The sequence below is a fragment of the Rhipicephalus sanguineus genome, chromosome 3 (assembly GCF_013339695.2).
Source record: "Rhipicephalus sanguineus isolate Rsan-2018 chromosome 3, BIME_Rsan_1.4, whole genome shotgun sequence".
Taxonomy (NCBI): Eukaryota; Metazoa; Arthropoda; class Arachnida; order Ixodida; family Ixodidae; genus Rhipicephalus; species Rhipicephalus sanguineus.
Genome location: NC_051178.1, coordinates 134,582,501 through 134,599,762, shown reverse-complemented (window position 1 = coordinate 134,599,762; position 17,262 = coordinate 134,582,501). Strand labels below are relative to the sequence as shown.

The window sequence follows — 17,262 nt, the reverse complement described above, 5'->3', positions numbered from 1 at the left end:
TCAGGTGTTAAAAGTCTGTGCCAACCATTACATTCACCCGGGAATGACATTAACACCAATGCCAAAGAAGGACACTGCTTGGATATGGGATGCCCAAGATTTCGCTGATGGCGTGCCACACCCAGAAAAGTTTTGCATCCGTTTCAAAACACCAGAAATAGCAATGCAATTCAAAGAAGCCTTCGAGCAAGCAGTGAACAAGTCCAAACAGGCCGCTGTATCATCTTCGCCAGCTGCCTCCACTGCAGCCAGTGCAGTGACCACTTTGTCGATGTCTCCATCACCTCTTAGAACTTCTACGACAACACCGGCACCTTCCAAGTTTGAATCGTCAACAGCCACCACGCATTCTACATTTGTGATATCAACGCCAGGCTTTGGAACCCCCAAGTCTGTAGTGACGCCTCCTGTGTTTGGATCTACAACTGTCACAACAGGAGTACCTGCAGTACCATTCGGTTCGTCATTTGCTGCCTCCACTCCAGCAGCTACCACAACTGCAGCAACATTTTCCTCATCTCCATCAAGCTTTGGTGGCCTCAAGACAACGGGGGCACCACATGCATTTGGATCAGCTGTAGGTAGCGCAGTGACTTCTACCTTGTCATTCGGCAGTCCTGTGACTTCATCTGTCGTGGCATCTGGCTCTCCACCTACAAGCCTACCTCACTTGCCAGCGACCGGTTTTGGCAAGATGTTTCATCCAAAACCAGGGGCCTGGGCGTGTCACACATGCTATGTGAGCAATGATGCCAACAAACTCACATGTGCAGCGTGCGACTCGCCAAAGCCAGCTACTCAGAAACCAAAGACTGCAGACGCGCCTGTGTCAGCACAACAGCAAACAGCAAAACCTGACGTGGCTGCTTTGAGCCCCTTTGGGAATTCTTCGGTGCAGCCTTTCGGCTCACAGGCAGCACAGCCAGCCTCCGTATTCAAGTTCGGTGTCCCTGTGCCAGAACAGAAGCCAAGCACTCCCGTCACTCCAGCCTATTGGTGGAACAGCTCCATCGGCGAAGAATGTATTTGGCGGATTTACGTTTTCTGGCCCACCAAAAGTGAAAGAGCTTCCGAAGGAAGAAGCAAAACCTGCTGCTTCAGCAGCAGCATTAAAGGAGTCTCCAAAGCCCAGCCCTTTTGCTGGCTTTTCGTTCAAGAGCCCACCAGCTGCAGCAAAAAAAGATGAACAGCCAGAGCCGGCTAGTGCAACGCAGTCATTTCTAGCGGGTGCTCGTTCGGAAATTAGCAAGCTGAGCACAGCACCAGCCAAACAAGCTCAGGTGACGCCTTTGCCAACTCAACCACAGGTCACGTCTCCCCTGGCAAAGCCATCACCTCAAACTTCGACTTCGACTAGGCAACGAGCAGACTCTTTTCGTAGCCCTGGTGGACCAGCGGACGACTTTGTCCCTAGTGCCGAGTTTCGAGCCAGTGGTCCCTTTGCCGGAGCTTGTGGAGGTCAAAACGGGTGAAGAGGATGAAGAGGTCCTGTTCTGTGAGCGAGCCAAGCTGTTCCGATTTGATGCAGAGACAAAGCAGTGGAAGGAGCGTGGTATTGGCGAGCTGAAGATCCTTCGCCACCCTGAGACGCAGGTGTGCCGTGTGCTAATGCGCAGAGACCAGGTGCTCAAGCTCTGTGCCAATCACAGGATTCTGCCGGAGATGAAATTGGGCCCGCTGTCGACGAATGACCGTGCATGGTCTTGGTTCGCCAATGATTACAGTGAGGGACAACTCTGCAAGGAAAATCTTGCAGCACGCTTTAAGACAAAGGAGCAGGCTGATCTCTTCAAGCAGGTATTTGAGAGCTGTAGGGACGAAGCCCCCTGTGCAACACCCCTCAAAGAAGGCAAAGAGGAAGAAGTAAGCAATACAACAAAAGATCAGTTGGCTGACAACAAGCAGTCCAAGCCAGCAGCTGCTGTGCCTCTCTCTCAGTTAAGTCAGTTCAAGCCAAAGCCAGGCGCTTGGAACTGCGATGTCTGCTACGTGTCAAATCCAGCTGACAGGACATCGTGTTTGGCCTGCGAGACCCGGAGGCCTGGATCAGAGAATGCTGAGGTAGGTGAATGTTCTTGAACTGGCTTCATTGCGCTTAAATTTTTCACTGTCTAGTGCTTGTATTTTGTATAGTGGTATTCTAAGCATGTCGATGATGAGGTTTGCCAAATGTTCGTATCAACAGTATCAGCCATGTCAGGAATATTATCCTTGAACTTGAGATTTTCTACCCAGCTTTATGTGCGCTGGCAGCTACTGTGCTTTGCAATTGACTGTCCCTAGGCAAACAAATTTCTCCAGAGCACCATCATACTGTAAATGCAGTAGCACCATCACTGAGCTTAGCTTTGCTGCCATGCTGGCTTAAACGAATGCTCTATGTTGTATGCTGGGTATAGACCCAGTGGCAGACGATGTTGGTTGTTTGTTTAGCTTACATGATATATGTTATGTCTTCTACATTGGCAAAAATTCTGTGCGAGGCACTGAAGTTACCTAACTCGACATGGCTGAAATTTTGGCTGCTAGTGAGATGGGGAGAGCGCAAGGTGCAAGATGTGCTAGCATCTTTCACAAGTGTACTCATGGCCTTGAATAGCAGTTGTGGATTTATAAACACTCATATTGCGGGTGTGCCCTTGTAAATGTTTATAATAAATGTTAAAGACAATATATAAACATTCAATGGAATCAAGAAACAAATGAGGAAAATATAACACCGTTGCACTCTTTGTCAAGCGCTCAAACTGTTATTTGTAGAAATATTGTGCAATTAGTTGGGTTTGTTAGTAGCAGTTTTTGCTGTCAAATAAAACAGTTATGGTTAGGAATGACAGCATGCCGTACAAAGAAGCTGGCAATTTACAGATGGATGTGTCCAGGTAAGAACGAGTACAAAGTCCTGGTCACCATTCCAGATTTTAAGATTTACTTTAGGCACAGGTTCTGGACCCAGAACAATGTCTCTGAAGGTAGTTTTGTGAAAAATATATACAGTAATTGCTCGTTAATTTGACGCTCATTACTTCGGAAAATCGGATAATTTGGACATGTTCTCCGGTCCCGGCAAGCATGTGTATTGTTTGATGGCATCAAACTTTCGTTAATTCGGTTATATTTGGCCGCAACACAGTTAATTCGGACGGTCCTTGAAGCATACCGAGCGCGAAGCGCCACAAATGTGCAATGGAAAGGACCGAAAACGGCACTTGGGGACAGCTGAAACGGCCGTGGGCTTTTCAGAAAGGCGTGGTCGCCATCCACAATGACATTGTTGGTATGTAATAAGGTGTGGGCTTCAGAGCACGTTTCGGATTAAGCACGAGGGTCTTGAGCCATGGTCACATTGTGAACAAAATCGCAAATGCCGAAAAATGTGGCTTTTTTACTGCACTTATGCAAAATAATCACTGGATTTACGTATTCCTCAAGAAAATGAAAGTGCAGTGATGTAATAGACATTTGTTTTCTTGATACATTTTGATAATTTGGCATTCAGTTAACTCCGACAGTTTTTCCGGTTTTGTGAAATCCGAATTGATGATCTTTTACTGTTTATACAAATTTCGGCTGCCGAACATGCTTTTCCGCCAGTTTTGCAAATTCTGAATTTTGAGTGCGCCGAGCGAAAAGCTGTACACTCCTTCATCACAATATTTATTCCCAAAAAAAGATCAAGTGAAATGCAGTCTTCCCAGTATTTGATTTCTCTTTGCAGTGGAAGGAATTTTAAGATAAAAAAATCACAAACATGGTAAACAGCCCAAAATACCTAACAAGTTACAATGCGTCAAATGTGGCCAGCTCGACCGAGTGGCCGCGCCTGATTTTGTGCTACAGTTCAGATGTATTTTGATTAAAAACAATTGTATGCGACCTAGTCACAAAGAAGCCATTAAAAATGAACAAATGAACAGCCAGGTTTGATGGTGCGGCAACCTTTGTGTTGCGAAACTTGAGTAGACAATCCATAGCAGTGATCACTGCGGCGGCTGCATTTTCGATGGAGGCGAAAATGTTTGAGGCCCGTGTACTTAGATTTAGGTGCACGTTAAAGAACCCCAGGTGGTCGAAATTTCCGGAGCACTCCACTACGGCGTCTCTCATAATCATATCTTGGTTTTGGGACGTTAAACCCCAGATATTATTATAGATCACTTGCGGCTTGCGGGCGCGAACTATACTTGTGCATGATAGAACTGTTCAAAGGGATAAGGAATGTATCACTGCAAAGAGTGAAACCCATTAATTGCCAACAAAGCTTGTATAATGAAACAAATGTTAGTTTAGAGGTGTGAAAAATGTGTTGAAATGAAGGGAGCTTATATATTGAAAAGCAACAGTTTAATTTCTATTGCTGTTAAAACTAGACAGGCTGAAAACATGCAATTAGCTGTATGTAGGCACAGATGACTTCAAATGCATACGTGTGATTTCGCCACGTTGATTACATCACAGTTATTTCATTTTCATGCAGTAGTCGTCGTCTGCCTGCTGCTGTTACAGTGTGGTGACCATGTAGTCATCTCTAACAGAAATCATACTGTCATCATTTTATTGTCATGTTGTCTTTGTGCTTCAGATGTGTGAAGCTGTGTTTTGATATTTGCTTTTCTGCCTAATATTTAAAAGGTGCAATGATGTAGCACAAATGCGCGGTCTGAAAATCTAGATCCCACAATTCAGGCATTTTCTGTGCAAAAAATATTTTACCGAGTGTGCTTGAATATCTTGTTTGAACTGGGGCCAGAAACTTGTAACTGTCACAGGTATTGCAGTAGTAAGTTAATTTGCAGTTAGCTTTGCTACTTTACTACAGTGGCTGTAGGCCTATGCTAAGTATGCTGAATGGCACACTTAGCATAAGCCTACTTAGCATACTTAGCATACATGGCATACTTTTTCAGCATGGTCAGAAAATGCTGCCGATCTGTAGTCAAGGCTCCTGAGAACACATGAGCCAAACCTTATAGCGTAGCACGCCGCCTGGAGTTTACAATTAATTCTCAGTCAGCTAAAAATCACTCGCTCCTCTCTATACAAGTGATGCCATATACTCAAATGACCGCGCCATATACCCAAATTCATGGCCATTGACTGATTTGAGCATCATGGGCTGCATAGACCCCCCGTGCTCGCAATCTCACTGAAGGTTAGCCGTGCATGACATGCGCATGACATAACTTCTTTCCCCCATGCCATTCCTCCCTGCTTAGCTTCCAGCACTTTCGTTGGGACGAGAGACGAGAGAAAGCAATTACAGTGTGCAACAAATCTCTGCAACTCCACTCGTACTTGACAGATTCTAAAAATTTTTGCGGTGGTCGATTCGTGAGGGAATAAACTCCTTTAGTGAAGCCACTCGATGGTTACTTGGAAAAGTGTTTCAGGATCCCTTTAACATTCAGGGACACTTTAAACTCCAGTGTCCCTGAAGAGGGCCTGTGCTGTAATGTTCAGTGAGCATTCAGTGTTCGCATTTTTAAACGCTAGTGGTATCTAATGTGTTGGTGTTATAGCACAAAATGTTTTGGTTTGCGCTGCAGCCCACACCATCACCTTTAAAAGCATTGGAGAAGTTGGCTGCCCCTGTCTCCGGAGGTGGCGGGTTCCCCGTTGGCACTGCGGCTGCGGGAGTTGCACCAGCCAAGTTCACCTTTGGATTTCCCGGAGCCAGCACCACTCCACAGCCATCAACTACTAACTTGTCGGCACAATCCACTCCCCAAGTGACATCAACAACACCTAAACCTTCGGGTTTCGTCTTTGGATCGTCGCGACCGGGCTCTGTTGCACCGCCATCTACTTTCACGTTTGGGATGGCAAATTTCAAGCCGGATTCTTCGTCTACCAATGCACCAGCTGCTACATCTACGCCAACAGCAGTAAGTGCATGTAATAAAAATTTCTCATGATTGGAGAGTCACATTAGTGCAGGTGAATGTCCAACTGAAAAGTGCCATCGAATTGTGATCTGGCAGTTCTTCTTATATAATGTTGAATCGCCAACAAAGGTGTATTTCGCAGACACCTTCAAAACATTGATGGGGTTCGCTTTTATGTGGGATTTGAGCAGGTTCTACCAAATGAGAGAGATCTTTTGTCCTTTTAATGCAGTGGTGTCAAGGCTAACTGCACCTTCTGACATATGCGACAGACAAACATACTTGGCTGCAGTGGTCTTTTCGACCTTCAAGCCCTATCACTGCAGACACCAGCGATCATGGGCCACAACTTTTTGGTTTAGTGACCGTAAATAGATTTAAATGACTAAACTCAATTGCACATATATATCTCTCAACGCATATATAACTCAACATGCAAAATATATACATACCCCTCTACAGAAAGTGTAGAGGAAGGGACGCTCTATTTTGTTGTATATAAGCAATTTTTTTGCCATGTATTTCATTGTAAATTTTACCGTGGCCACAAATTGTTAGATATAGGGAATAATAAGATGTAAACAGCTTCAGTGTAGCCTGGTTCAACTGTGCATCGAGTGGACCACGTTATACGGCTGCGCAGCTATGATGCCAACATTCACCTATCATTTTGTGTAGCACAGAAAAGCAGAATTGCAAGGGGCTGCAAGGGTGGTGTTCTTACCTATCTCTTCTTCTTGATCTTGTGCTTGCAGTTCAAGTTTGGAAGCCCACAAAAGTACGAGTTCAGCTTCAGTGGCGTCCGACCACGTAGTCCAAGCAAAACGCCAAAGTCCCCTGGTACACCAGCAGATGCGGAAGAAGACGAATCGGGCACCATTGAATCTCCCGAGGCCGACATCTTTTTCCAGCCTTTGGTCCCCTTGCCTCCGAAGGTAAGAGCTTCATTACAGCGTGCTGCTATTGAGGCAGTATATTTCAAATTGTTTGTGCTGACTCATTTCTTGAAATGGTCGAACTATTTCTGGTCTGCAAGTTTAGTTCAAAGTTTGTACACTGATATACAGTCAATTTCTGTTAATTGACCCTGAAAGGACCAACAACATTGGTCTGATTATCCGGCGGGTCGAAGTGAGCAAGAGGCAGAAGAAAACAACATACAATGCTGACTCATTTGGCAGTGTTTGGCCGATCTTGACTCATCCCATGATTCATCTCGCACCCAAGCCATATTTTATTAGTCGACAGTAAAAAATTAAGATCGAAATGATACTATAGCACCTAAGCTATGTGGAAATCAAACATACGGCTGCCTTTTTAGCAAAATAAAACAGCACAACTCCAATTCTGGTAACAAAAAAGATGAAACAGCAAAACTTTATTACTTCGTTCATCAGCATAGATTTATTATTAAAGCAACAAAAATAGGTTGCTTAACGTAATTGTTGGTGAAAAATGGCATAATGGTACTGTGACCTTTAATTGAAAAACGTTTGATGTATTGTGGATTTCGTCTAATTAATATGGTTGTATTGATTTTCAAAATGGCCTGAAACTTATGTCCAGGTGGAGGTGCGCACTGGTGAGGAGGAGGAGGAAGTTCTGTACAGCCACCGGGCCAAGTTGTACCGCTGGATGGACGGGGAATGGAAGGAGCGTGGTCTTGGTGACATCAAGCTACTCCGGCATCCAACCACTCAACGTACAAGGCTGCTGATGCGCCGGGAGCCGGTCAGTTACCTTGTAGTGGTTCTCTCCTTATCAAAAGGATGAATGGGCACTGGAGAAAAACTCTATGGTTTGGACACTCTCTCTTAAGGGGGGAGGAGGCACTTTGACATAAAGCATCTTTTTATTTAAGTTAGGATGATGAAAACTTCAATGATCATGTATTTACATGTGTAAATATCAAATATGAACTCAGTTTTTATGTAGCCCTTACGACTATCTTTTTAATTAATCATTAATTAAAATTTCATTTGATCACCTTTTTAATAAATTGGCTACTCGGATCCTGCTGAATTAAATGTCATTGCATTCTACAGTTATCAAAGAGTGCAAAAAGCAAATTTTATGGTTCTAGCTTTCCTATAACATAAGTTATGAAGCTTCAAAGTTCACCATTCGACTACCGAGAAAATATATTTTTGTTATTTTCTCTCTGGTAAAAATTTAAGCTTTTCTATAGTAACATATGACACTTTGTTGCACTCACTAAACATCCAGCTTTTCAGTAATACAAAAATGATCAAAACCGAGTGTACCAAAGCTGAGAAATGCTCGCCAGAAGAATGAAAGGTGGCCAAAAAATTGAAACTGAGAAAAAAGCAGAAAACAAAACTCTGTATCTTCAAAGAGCGCTACACAAGTAAAAATGCTTTACTTTGCAAATAAATGCCTTATAAGACACCAGGAGAGTAGTTCATCATATTTTTCAATCGAAACGGCCCCATTGCATGTCCTTTCAGGCAGTTTGTTGATTGCGGAGAAGTCGACAATCCCGTAGTTAGCCGCCATCGGGTCAGAGCCCTCGCACGCTGTTGCGAGCGTCCGCAGCTTGCGCTCGCTAGCGGAAGTTGCCAATAAGCTGGAGATCTTATCTTCAGTCTGTATCTGCTGTTGCGCACGATCGGCACTAGTCAAGAACATCGTGTCGATCCTTCTACCACGCTGCCTATCACTGACCTCGTCGAGGCGGCCGCCGACACAGGTGAAGTCGGCATTTCGACCGATGAATCGCATTCCGCCGCCACGCCGTCCTCCACTGGATGCGCTTCTGATGCACCCGAGCCGTGATCTCGCTCTTTTTTTTTTTTTTTTCGAATTTATGAGCGCTGCGCAACTTTCGATATGGCTTCGCCACGATCAAACTTCCAAAATGCGGCCGAGAGCATAGGCCTAATTCACTCCCGGCAGCTGCAGCACACTTCGTCTAGCTCACTTGGCGCCGTGCCAGTAAGCCGCCGCAACGTGCAGTCTTTGTTGAGGATGATCAAAAACACCTGCTCCAATTTCTTGCCAGCTTGCGCGGGTTGGAATTTTACGGACGTAAATCAACGGGAACAACACAGTGATACTACGGCGAGATGAACTTGCCGCTTTGCGTGCGCTGCAGCAGACAACGCGGGAGGCCCGACGAATCGGAAAGCGTTGTTTAGTCACGTGTGCTCACTGTGCCAATGGGCTCACGCGGTGGGAGCTTTTTTTGGCACGGATTTTCTACGTGAATTCTGAGTGGACGGAAACAAGGGCGGCGGGATATTCAAGAAAAAGCATGGCTCTTTCGAATGCGACCAAGATGGCTGCCGTAGGGAACGTGGAACGGCATCCGCGCGGCGCTGAATAAACCCCGTTTTTTACGCGTTCATCGCTAAAAATTTAGCTCGCTGATGGCACATAAAATGCTGTCACGGCTAAAATAGTGATCTAAGATGCATGAAAATTGGCGAGGTTATGCATCAGTAGCGGCAGAATCCAAATAAAACATTTTCAAAAATTATATATTTTTTTTTCTGATTTTCTGTCTTAAAAGACCAGTGTCCCCCCTTAACACTTCAAGGAGGTCCTTTCAAACAAACTGCATAGGTGTTAATCTCATTGCAGTTCTCCGGATTCCTCGGCGCTTGCATATTTTTGAAGTGAAATTACTGGTAAAGTGACACAACACGAACTAATTTTGTTCATTAAGCTGCATCCGCCAAACAAGGCTTCCTGAAAGCAAATACTTGCAAAGGAACTTACTACGAACATGCAGATATTAGAAAATTTCAAATAACGAATCGAGTAGTGTTCGATTCAGTGCTCAAACAAAATAGTGCATAGTATTAGAAATACCGAGGATATTTAGAATATTTTTCGAATAATTAGTGAGCACGGCAAAATCCTCACTGGAACAAAACACTGGTACTGTGAGGAGTCGTTTTTCCTGTTTTGATCACCGAAATACCAAGCTTTATGGGACTATCAATGCTCTATTGATCTCAAGATGGTGTTTTTGCTTAAAACTTTAGTGTCCCTCAATCAAAAGTGTCATCACTCCACAATAATCATCATGAAATTCATGATGATTCTTGATTTGTGAAAGACTTGAACCCTTTCCCTACCATGAAAAAAGAAATTTGTACCAAATTTTACCAGAATTTTTTTTTTTCACTCAATTCGTAAAGCTTTTTTTTTTCTGAATGAAATGGCACCATTATTTCAATTCAGTGGGGTTTCTTTATTTCACTAATTGCGTAAAAAAGTCAGCTTAAAGATGGCTTCACCGCATGACCGCAGTGTCTTGCAAGGAATCGTTCGTCTAGGCTAGATAAACTATGAAAGAAGAGAATTCAAAGAAAAAAATAACCTAAACAGTGCAAAGACACCTACATGAATAGTAGTGGTAACCTTTCCACAGCTCCTAATACAGTTAGTAGGCCGTCTTGGCATGGTAGACTTCGAAGCAAGGCGCGGCTCACGAGCAGCCACTAGGCCTCTGGTCCATCCACGGAATCTTCATTGGAATCCTCGAACGAGAACACTTCACTTTCTGTATCCATACTAAATTCTAGAGAGTTTTCGTCTGACGAGCAGATGTCGAAGAACTTTCTTTTAGGGCGCTTTCATTTCCTCGTTTCAAGGAGGCAGCCATGTTTCATGTGGTGGTATCAAAGGTGGCAATAAAATGAAAGCAGAGGCACAAATGGCACAACATAGACAAGTGTGGCCATCTAACATCAAGAAACAACTATGACAAGTATAGTTGTCATCGGTCATTTTGGTACAAAATCTCATGACTACGATACTCGTCAATGGGGGGAAAGGGTTAAATTTTTGTCTTGGGTTTCATTGAAAAGCTGGCGACAAAGCACCACCTTGAATGCTGTAGTCACTGCTGCATTTCAACCTCCATTCCCAAGCTATCTCGAAGGCTGTAGTCGCTGTTGTATACGAGCTTACCTCAGTTTACTTAATTCTGGTATTTTTTGTCAGTTAAAAGTAATCATAATGTTCCTTTGATAAAGTTTGCGAATAATGTGGAATTCTAGCACTGTTCTGAAAATGGTTGTGTCACTTCTGAATCGAATAGTTATCGCTCGCAGATGCCAGCGCATCCAGCAACGATCTTGCGAAGGTACCGCCAAACGTGATCGCCTGCCTGGTGTCTGCCATGATGACACTAGATTTAGTGAATAGCTTTGACACTGCAGCTGCTCGAAAAACTTTTTGCGCCGATTAGGCTTGAGTATATGCACCAGGCAACATTGCACTGTTTTTCCAAGCGTAAGCATCGAAATAAGTGCTGTGGAGTTCGCCACTACTCTTTCTTTTTCTTCATTTTTCCTGTGTCTCAGCTATTGCACTTTCCTGCTCTTATGTTTATTTCTTAACAGTCCCTTCAACCCACTTTCCTTGTACATTAGGCTGAATACTATAGCATTACAGTCAGTACCGGGGCGTTGTTTTTTGTGGCATTTATGAAGGGCTGTTGTACATGTTCCCATGCACAGGTGCTTAAAGTCTGTCTGAACCACCTGCTGACAGCCGAGCATCAGTTCAGCAAGAAAGACGATCGCACTGTCACATGGTCCGCAACAGACTTCTCGGATGATGTGGCGTGTCCATACCAGTTTGCGCTGCGCCTCAAGAGCTCCCAGGTAGCTGAAGAGTTCCTGGCTGCTGTGGAGAAAGCGAAGAGCAAGTCCAGTGGCTCTCCGCTGCCTTCTGTAAGCATCTGCACTCTGTACCTGCCCTTTTGTTTCTACACTTCTGTGCTTACTCCTTTCTAGCTGATATGATGATGCAAAGTACGGGATCTGCATGACCAAAAAAAACTCACGAGAACTAGGTGTAAAACAGCGTGCCTTGCGCTTCATTTCCTGTAAGTATCGAAAAAAATACTTGGTGTGACCGCTTTATAAAAAGGCAAACCTTCTTTTGCTTAAAATGCGTAGGAAGCAGGAGTGGTTGAGGCTTTTTCACAGCATTTTGAATCTCGTGGTGCTGATAAACAAGGAATGCTACATAACAAAGACAATGTTGCGGGTAGTAAGGAATAAGTCTTCAAAGTATGTGAAAGAGAGCGGGTTCCCTAAGGATTGTTCTATATATTTCCTCTTTTTCAAACTGTAAGAGAATGGAATAAACTGCTGGAGAGTATGGTGAAAGTGACTGATTGCGAACTCTTTCAGTCATACCTTCAACAATCTGGGTATCTACCAACCTGGAAAACCTGGAATTGTCAGGGAATTTGGCAGGCTTGTGCAAATATTCGAAAACATTGAATATTCGCAGAAAAATACAGTATTCGAATGCTCTTTGACACAAATTTAAATTGTCCGAAATTTCGAAGTATTCGAAATGAACAAATAACTTAACGTATTTTGCAAGTTATCACTTGCATTCTACTGAAGGTCCAATCCTGCTACTATTCAAAGTTGCTTCCACTTCCCTTTGAACCAGAAAGGATGACATTTGCACATGCCTTGTTTCAATTTTAAGATATACTGTGCAGGTTAGTTGTGTCATGACAAACATGCTCATTTTTTTTTGTAATATACTATTCAAATTCGATTCGAAATTATTCGACCAAATCACTATTCGCACAAGCCTAGAATTTGGACATGTCCTGAAAAGCCAGGGAATTGTCATGGAATTTTTGAAAAATCTGGCTGGGTCATGGAAACTGACTGATGACAGTCTGTGTGACCATCGTGAAAACAATCTTACATTTGATCAAAGCTTATAAAGACAGTGCATACGGTTGCTTCTACTGATCACACAACATATCTCAATTACCAAGCAGGGTGATTCCACGTAAGATCGAACAATCGATGGTTGGTCGACCTCTCAAACTTATTTCAAAATTTTATATATTATTGCCTGATGAGTGGAAAGAAGAGATCCGCAATTTGTTTTGCCGCCAAAAATTTTTTCGAAGCACAGGAAATCAATAATGACGAAGAGGTGGAGTGGAGCGCTCATCCGCTCTGCTGTTTTGGCCAACTTTCGTTATGAATTGCGCAAAATATATTAAAGTTAGGTAGCTGAAATTTCTTTAACTAAATATATGCATGTTTTTGCTTCTGCTGAGGTATTTTTAGTTTTGATGTGTAGTGTAGATGTTTTTATAAAAAACCTCAAAATTGGCCCAGGAAACATTATTTTCTTTACTTTGAAGGTCTTTATCTCAAAAAATCCTTGTAGCAGATTGACAAAAATTGCGCATTACGTTCTTCGCATGCTTATCTACCACACTGCCGAATCTTATATTTATATAACTTTTCAGTAAAGAGATATGATCAGGCTAAGTTAAAGAAAACGCCGGACAATGAAAACTTCTGACGACAATTAAAAAAAAACTCATTTTTTATATTTCTTAAACTTTGTCCACTTATTCTCCTCCACGTCAGCTTTCATAATCATTGAAAACATGTTGCATAATGTCGTTGCACTAATATTTACGACCCCTCCAATGAGACCCTTAGGCAAGGATTGGCAATTCCGACTTCTTGCCCAGCAAGTGTATAAAATGCAGGCAGGATTGAATTGCTTTTTATTAAAAGGCCAGCAGGTACCGAAAAAGGTGTCGCCGGCACTGAAGTCGTTAATTTTGAAATTATGTCGTCACTGCAGCAGCCACGAGCGCGGTGCTCCCAAGCATTATTGTACCGTATTTGCACGTAAATAACGCGACCGCGAATATAACGCGAGGGAGGTACTATCGGCCTGGACGAAAAAAAAAAGTTTATTACGATTACAACGCGAAGTGATGCAACTGTAAACAGCAGTCAAAAAGTGGTCGCGCGCAGGGCTTTATTTACATTTACATCCGTCGGAAATGCTAGAACCACTAGCTCGCCTGATTACTCTTCCTCGCTGCTCGAGTCTTTGTCGCTGTCGGCAAAAACCGCGTCGTCGTCCGTGCCGTCCAGGCTGTTCGCGAGGCAGCACTTCAGAAATGCCCGTGACACTATTGCCGACGGCAGGGCCTCCCAAGCATTATGAATCCATCGAGCGACCTCGCTCACTGACGCTCGCTTCATGCGACCCGATGGAGTCAGTTGGCGATTGCTAGCCTCCAGCCACTGCCTGTATTCCCGTCGTACGAGATCCTTGAAGGGCTTGTTTATGCAGACATCCAGTGGCTGGAGCTGCGAAGTCATTCCTCCGGGAATGACAACAAGGTCGGTGTTAGACTTGCGGAGCGCTTCTTTGACCTCATCGGTCAAGTAGCCTCTAAATGCGTCTAGCACAAGCATAGCTGGAGTGTTGAGGAGCGCACCCGGACGTCTTTCCCACACAACACGGATCCACTTTTTCATCATGGTACTGTCCATCCAGCCCTTCTCGTTGCACCTGACGTACATCCGGGGCGGGAATGTCTCCTTCTTTGGGAGAGTCTTTCTTTTAAATATGAGAAAAGGCGGCAGCTTGCGGCCGTCCGCCGTGCACGCCAGCATCACTGTCACCTGAGTCTTCTCGTTGCCCGTTGTGCGGACGCGTACCTCCTTGGTGCCGTGTTCGTCGATCACGTAGCCAGCCGGAATGTCCAAAAAGATTGGCGTCTCATCCGCGTTTCCGATCTGGCCTACGGGGTACTGCTTCTCCCTCCTCATCTTAATTACATACCGCTGAAACTCAATTAGCTTCTCTTCGTACTCCGCCGGAAGCTTCTGGCAAATCGAAGTCCTTCGGCGAAGCGAGAATCCCGCACGACGCATGAACTTCTGCACCCACGAGCGACTGGCCTTAAAGGTGTCACGGGGCACGCCAGCCTCACGTGCAAGCTCCCTTGCCTTGATCTGCACGAGTTCGGCATTGACAGGCAGAAAATGGCCGCGACGTTGGCGCACGAATTCTGCTAGGTCCTCTTCAATTTTCGGGAAACGGCCGGTCTTGGGCCCACGGAACACCTTGCGAGTCGGTGCAGCTTGGAAGATGCGGTCATGGCACTTCCTCCAACCTCGAACGGTTGACTCCGTCACTCCGAGATGCCGCGCCGCACTCGAATTTCCCCTCTCTTCGGCCAGCAGGATCGCCTGTTTTTTAAACGCGGCAGTATATTGATTCCGCTTGTTCATTATGACAGGCAATGCGGAAGAAAGTGCGTTCCGAACACAGCGACGAGTGAGCGCGAGGCGTAAGGAGGCGAAGTTATTCCGAAATGATTGTTATGCACGTGTTGCCACTGTGGCTCCCATGGCGCTAGCAGCGCTAGCGGCACAATGCGATCGCCGCAGCATACCGTAGTGGCGCGTGCGTCGACTGCGATACGCATGAGGTTTCCGTACTGAGCGGCGGTGTTCCGAGACGCCAGGCAGGCGTCGGCGACACGGTGCCTTCCCGCGCGCGGTCACCGGAGGCGCAAGTAGGAATAAAATGTGCTATATGGGGCAACGAACCCGCCAAGTCCCTGGAACGTGCGGCGCACGCTACAGGGACGAAGATTTTTAAACAAAAAAAAAAAAGCTCGAAAAAATTTCGCGCTATGTTTGTGTTATTTTTGTCACGAACCCGAATATAACGCGAGGCGCCTATCTAACTCGCAAATTTTTTGAAAAAAACTCGCGTTATATTCGTGCAAATATGGTACTCACCCCTATCTTGGCCCTGTGAAGGGCTCGATCAACCTGGACATTGACTTTGGCCACCCATGGCCCTTGCGCCACAAAGCCCCACTAATCATCATCATCAACCTGGGCATTGAGGCCATGCACTTACATTTTAGGGTTAGTGTGGCAAAATTGCCAAAAAGCCCCGGAAGAAGCAGGCTCGGCACTAATTACTTTTTTAAACCTCAATATTTCTGGAACCTGTGCAGCAACTGAGAACTAATTACAGATTTGAAATCAACATGAAAAAATGGCCTAGACAATGAAGTTTAGTTCATATTGAATCAAAAATTTAAAAGCTGTAGGATCCACGTCCCCCTTAAAATGTATGCAAATTACACAAGTAAATACAGTAAACTTTCTTCTACTTTTGGAGAAAGCAACGCTCTTTTCAAAATTTTAGATGGAGCTACACTGCAGTGCGAGGTGTATTTCTACAAGTGAGCTCTACATAGCGGCCATTGTATACATTCTATCACTGTGGATCATAACTGTTGTGCTCGCCGTCCTTTAGGGAGTGCTCAACTTGCAGCTTGGCAGGCTTCACCGCTCGCACTTGTAGTGGGGCAGTGCAAGGTCGGAGAGTCATTTAGGTCACACAGCAAATCAGTTCTGCAGAAGCCTGCAAGGTGGAAGAACATTTGCCATAGGGAAGCTTTGTTATCCACCCATTTTTCTTCCCTCTGATAATTTATCTACATCATGCTTTTCTTTTTATTCTTACAGACCGCTCAGCCAATGGCAAAGCCATCGACACCAGTGAGTGCCTCCACTTTCTCGTTCCGGCTTGAAGACAATGCAGGAATGAGTCCTTCCTCCGCCACAACACCAGTCGGTGGTTTTTCTCTGGGCGCTCGTTTTGGCTCCTCGAAACAAACGGTGGTGCGCTCACTGTTTGGCAACTCTTCAGCGCCCAAGGACAGCAAGGAGGATGATGACGGTGAGTGGACCATAAGTCTTGGATTTTACGGATAGTAACTCTATTTTATTTGATTTTTTTTCCCCTATTCAAGTACACACAGCTTTTCCAGGACCAGGCGTGCAGTTTGAATAATCCATCTTCATATTGAGATATCAAATTACCGTAAAATGTTAACTTGGATTTCATGAGACGGGAAAAAAATGTTTGAATTAACCGAATGTTCAATTACCGAGGGTATCAGCAGAACAATAAACAAATGCATAGTACCTCAGCGCACCTTTATTTACTAAATGAGTCCACAAATCTTGGTCTTCTTTTGCATAAAATCGGTGTTCAGGCTGCCATTCTCATCTCGTGACTTCCTTACAGTATTGCCTTTGGGGGGGGGGGGGGGGGGGGGTTCGGTGCGTGCTATCAACCTCTGTAAAGTCGTCGTCACCTCACGGCGCACGCGAATTGGGCAGGTTGGCGTGGTTATAATTTTCGCCACCTGCGAGGCATGGTGCTGCTCTCGCAGTGGCACCACCCTGTCGGTGAGGTGAGGCCAGGTGCATGGGAAACAGCAATTGTTTTTTTAGGGCTTGGCGCGCAAGTCGCCAGTCGCCTCTCAAGTGAGGTCCGTGGGGACAATTCTGCAGCTCGGTCTCATGGACTCCCTTGGTGAGTCGAATATTGGCAAGTCCGCATTCGCAGCAACAGCGAACGTGGCAACGACGAATGCGGCGTTGCCACCATTTGCGGTAGATTGTGTGTGTTGTGTTATGTTCTCTGTGCTTTTTACTGGCATTACATTGGGTTATTTGGCATGTTACTTCAATTATTTGTTAGATTCAGCTGGCGAGCTCGCCGTTATGTAAAT

At 44.8% G+C, this 17,262-nt stretch overlaps 1 protein-coding gene across 1 annotated transcript in view; it reads left to right on the top strand.

The window, feature by feature from the left end:
• The window catches only part of LOC119385877 (E3 SUMO-protein ligase RanBP2-like), a 113,761-nt gene that overhangs the window by 78,152 nt on the left and 18,347 nt on the right, over positions 1–17,262 (top strand). Inside the window, 8 exon segments of the mRNA XM_049414142.1 lie at positions 5–916; positions 918–1,421; positions 1,423–2,061; positions 5,547–5,885; positions 6,641–6,820; positions 7,452–7,616; positions 11,378–11,593; positions 16,208–16,421. Of these exon segments, the coding sequence (XP_049270099.1) occupies positions 5–916; positions 918–1,421; positions 1,423–2,061; positions 5,547–5,885; positions 6,641–6,820; positions 7,452–7,616; positions 11,378–11,593; positions 16,208–16,421 (3,169 nt within the window).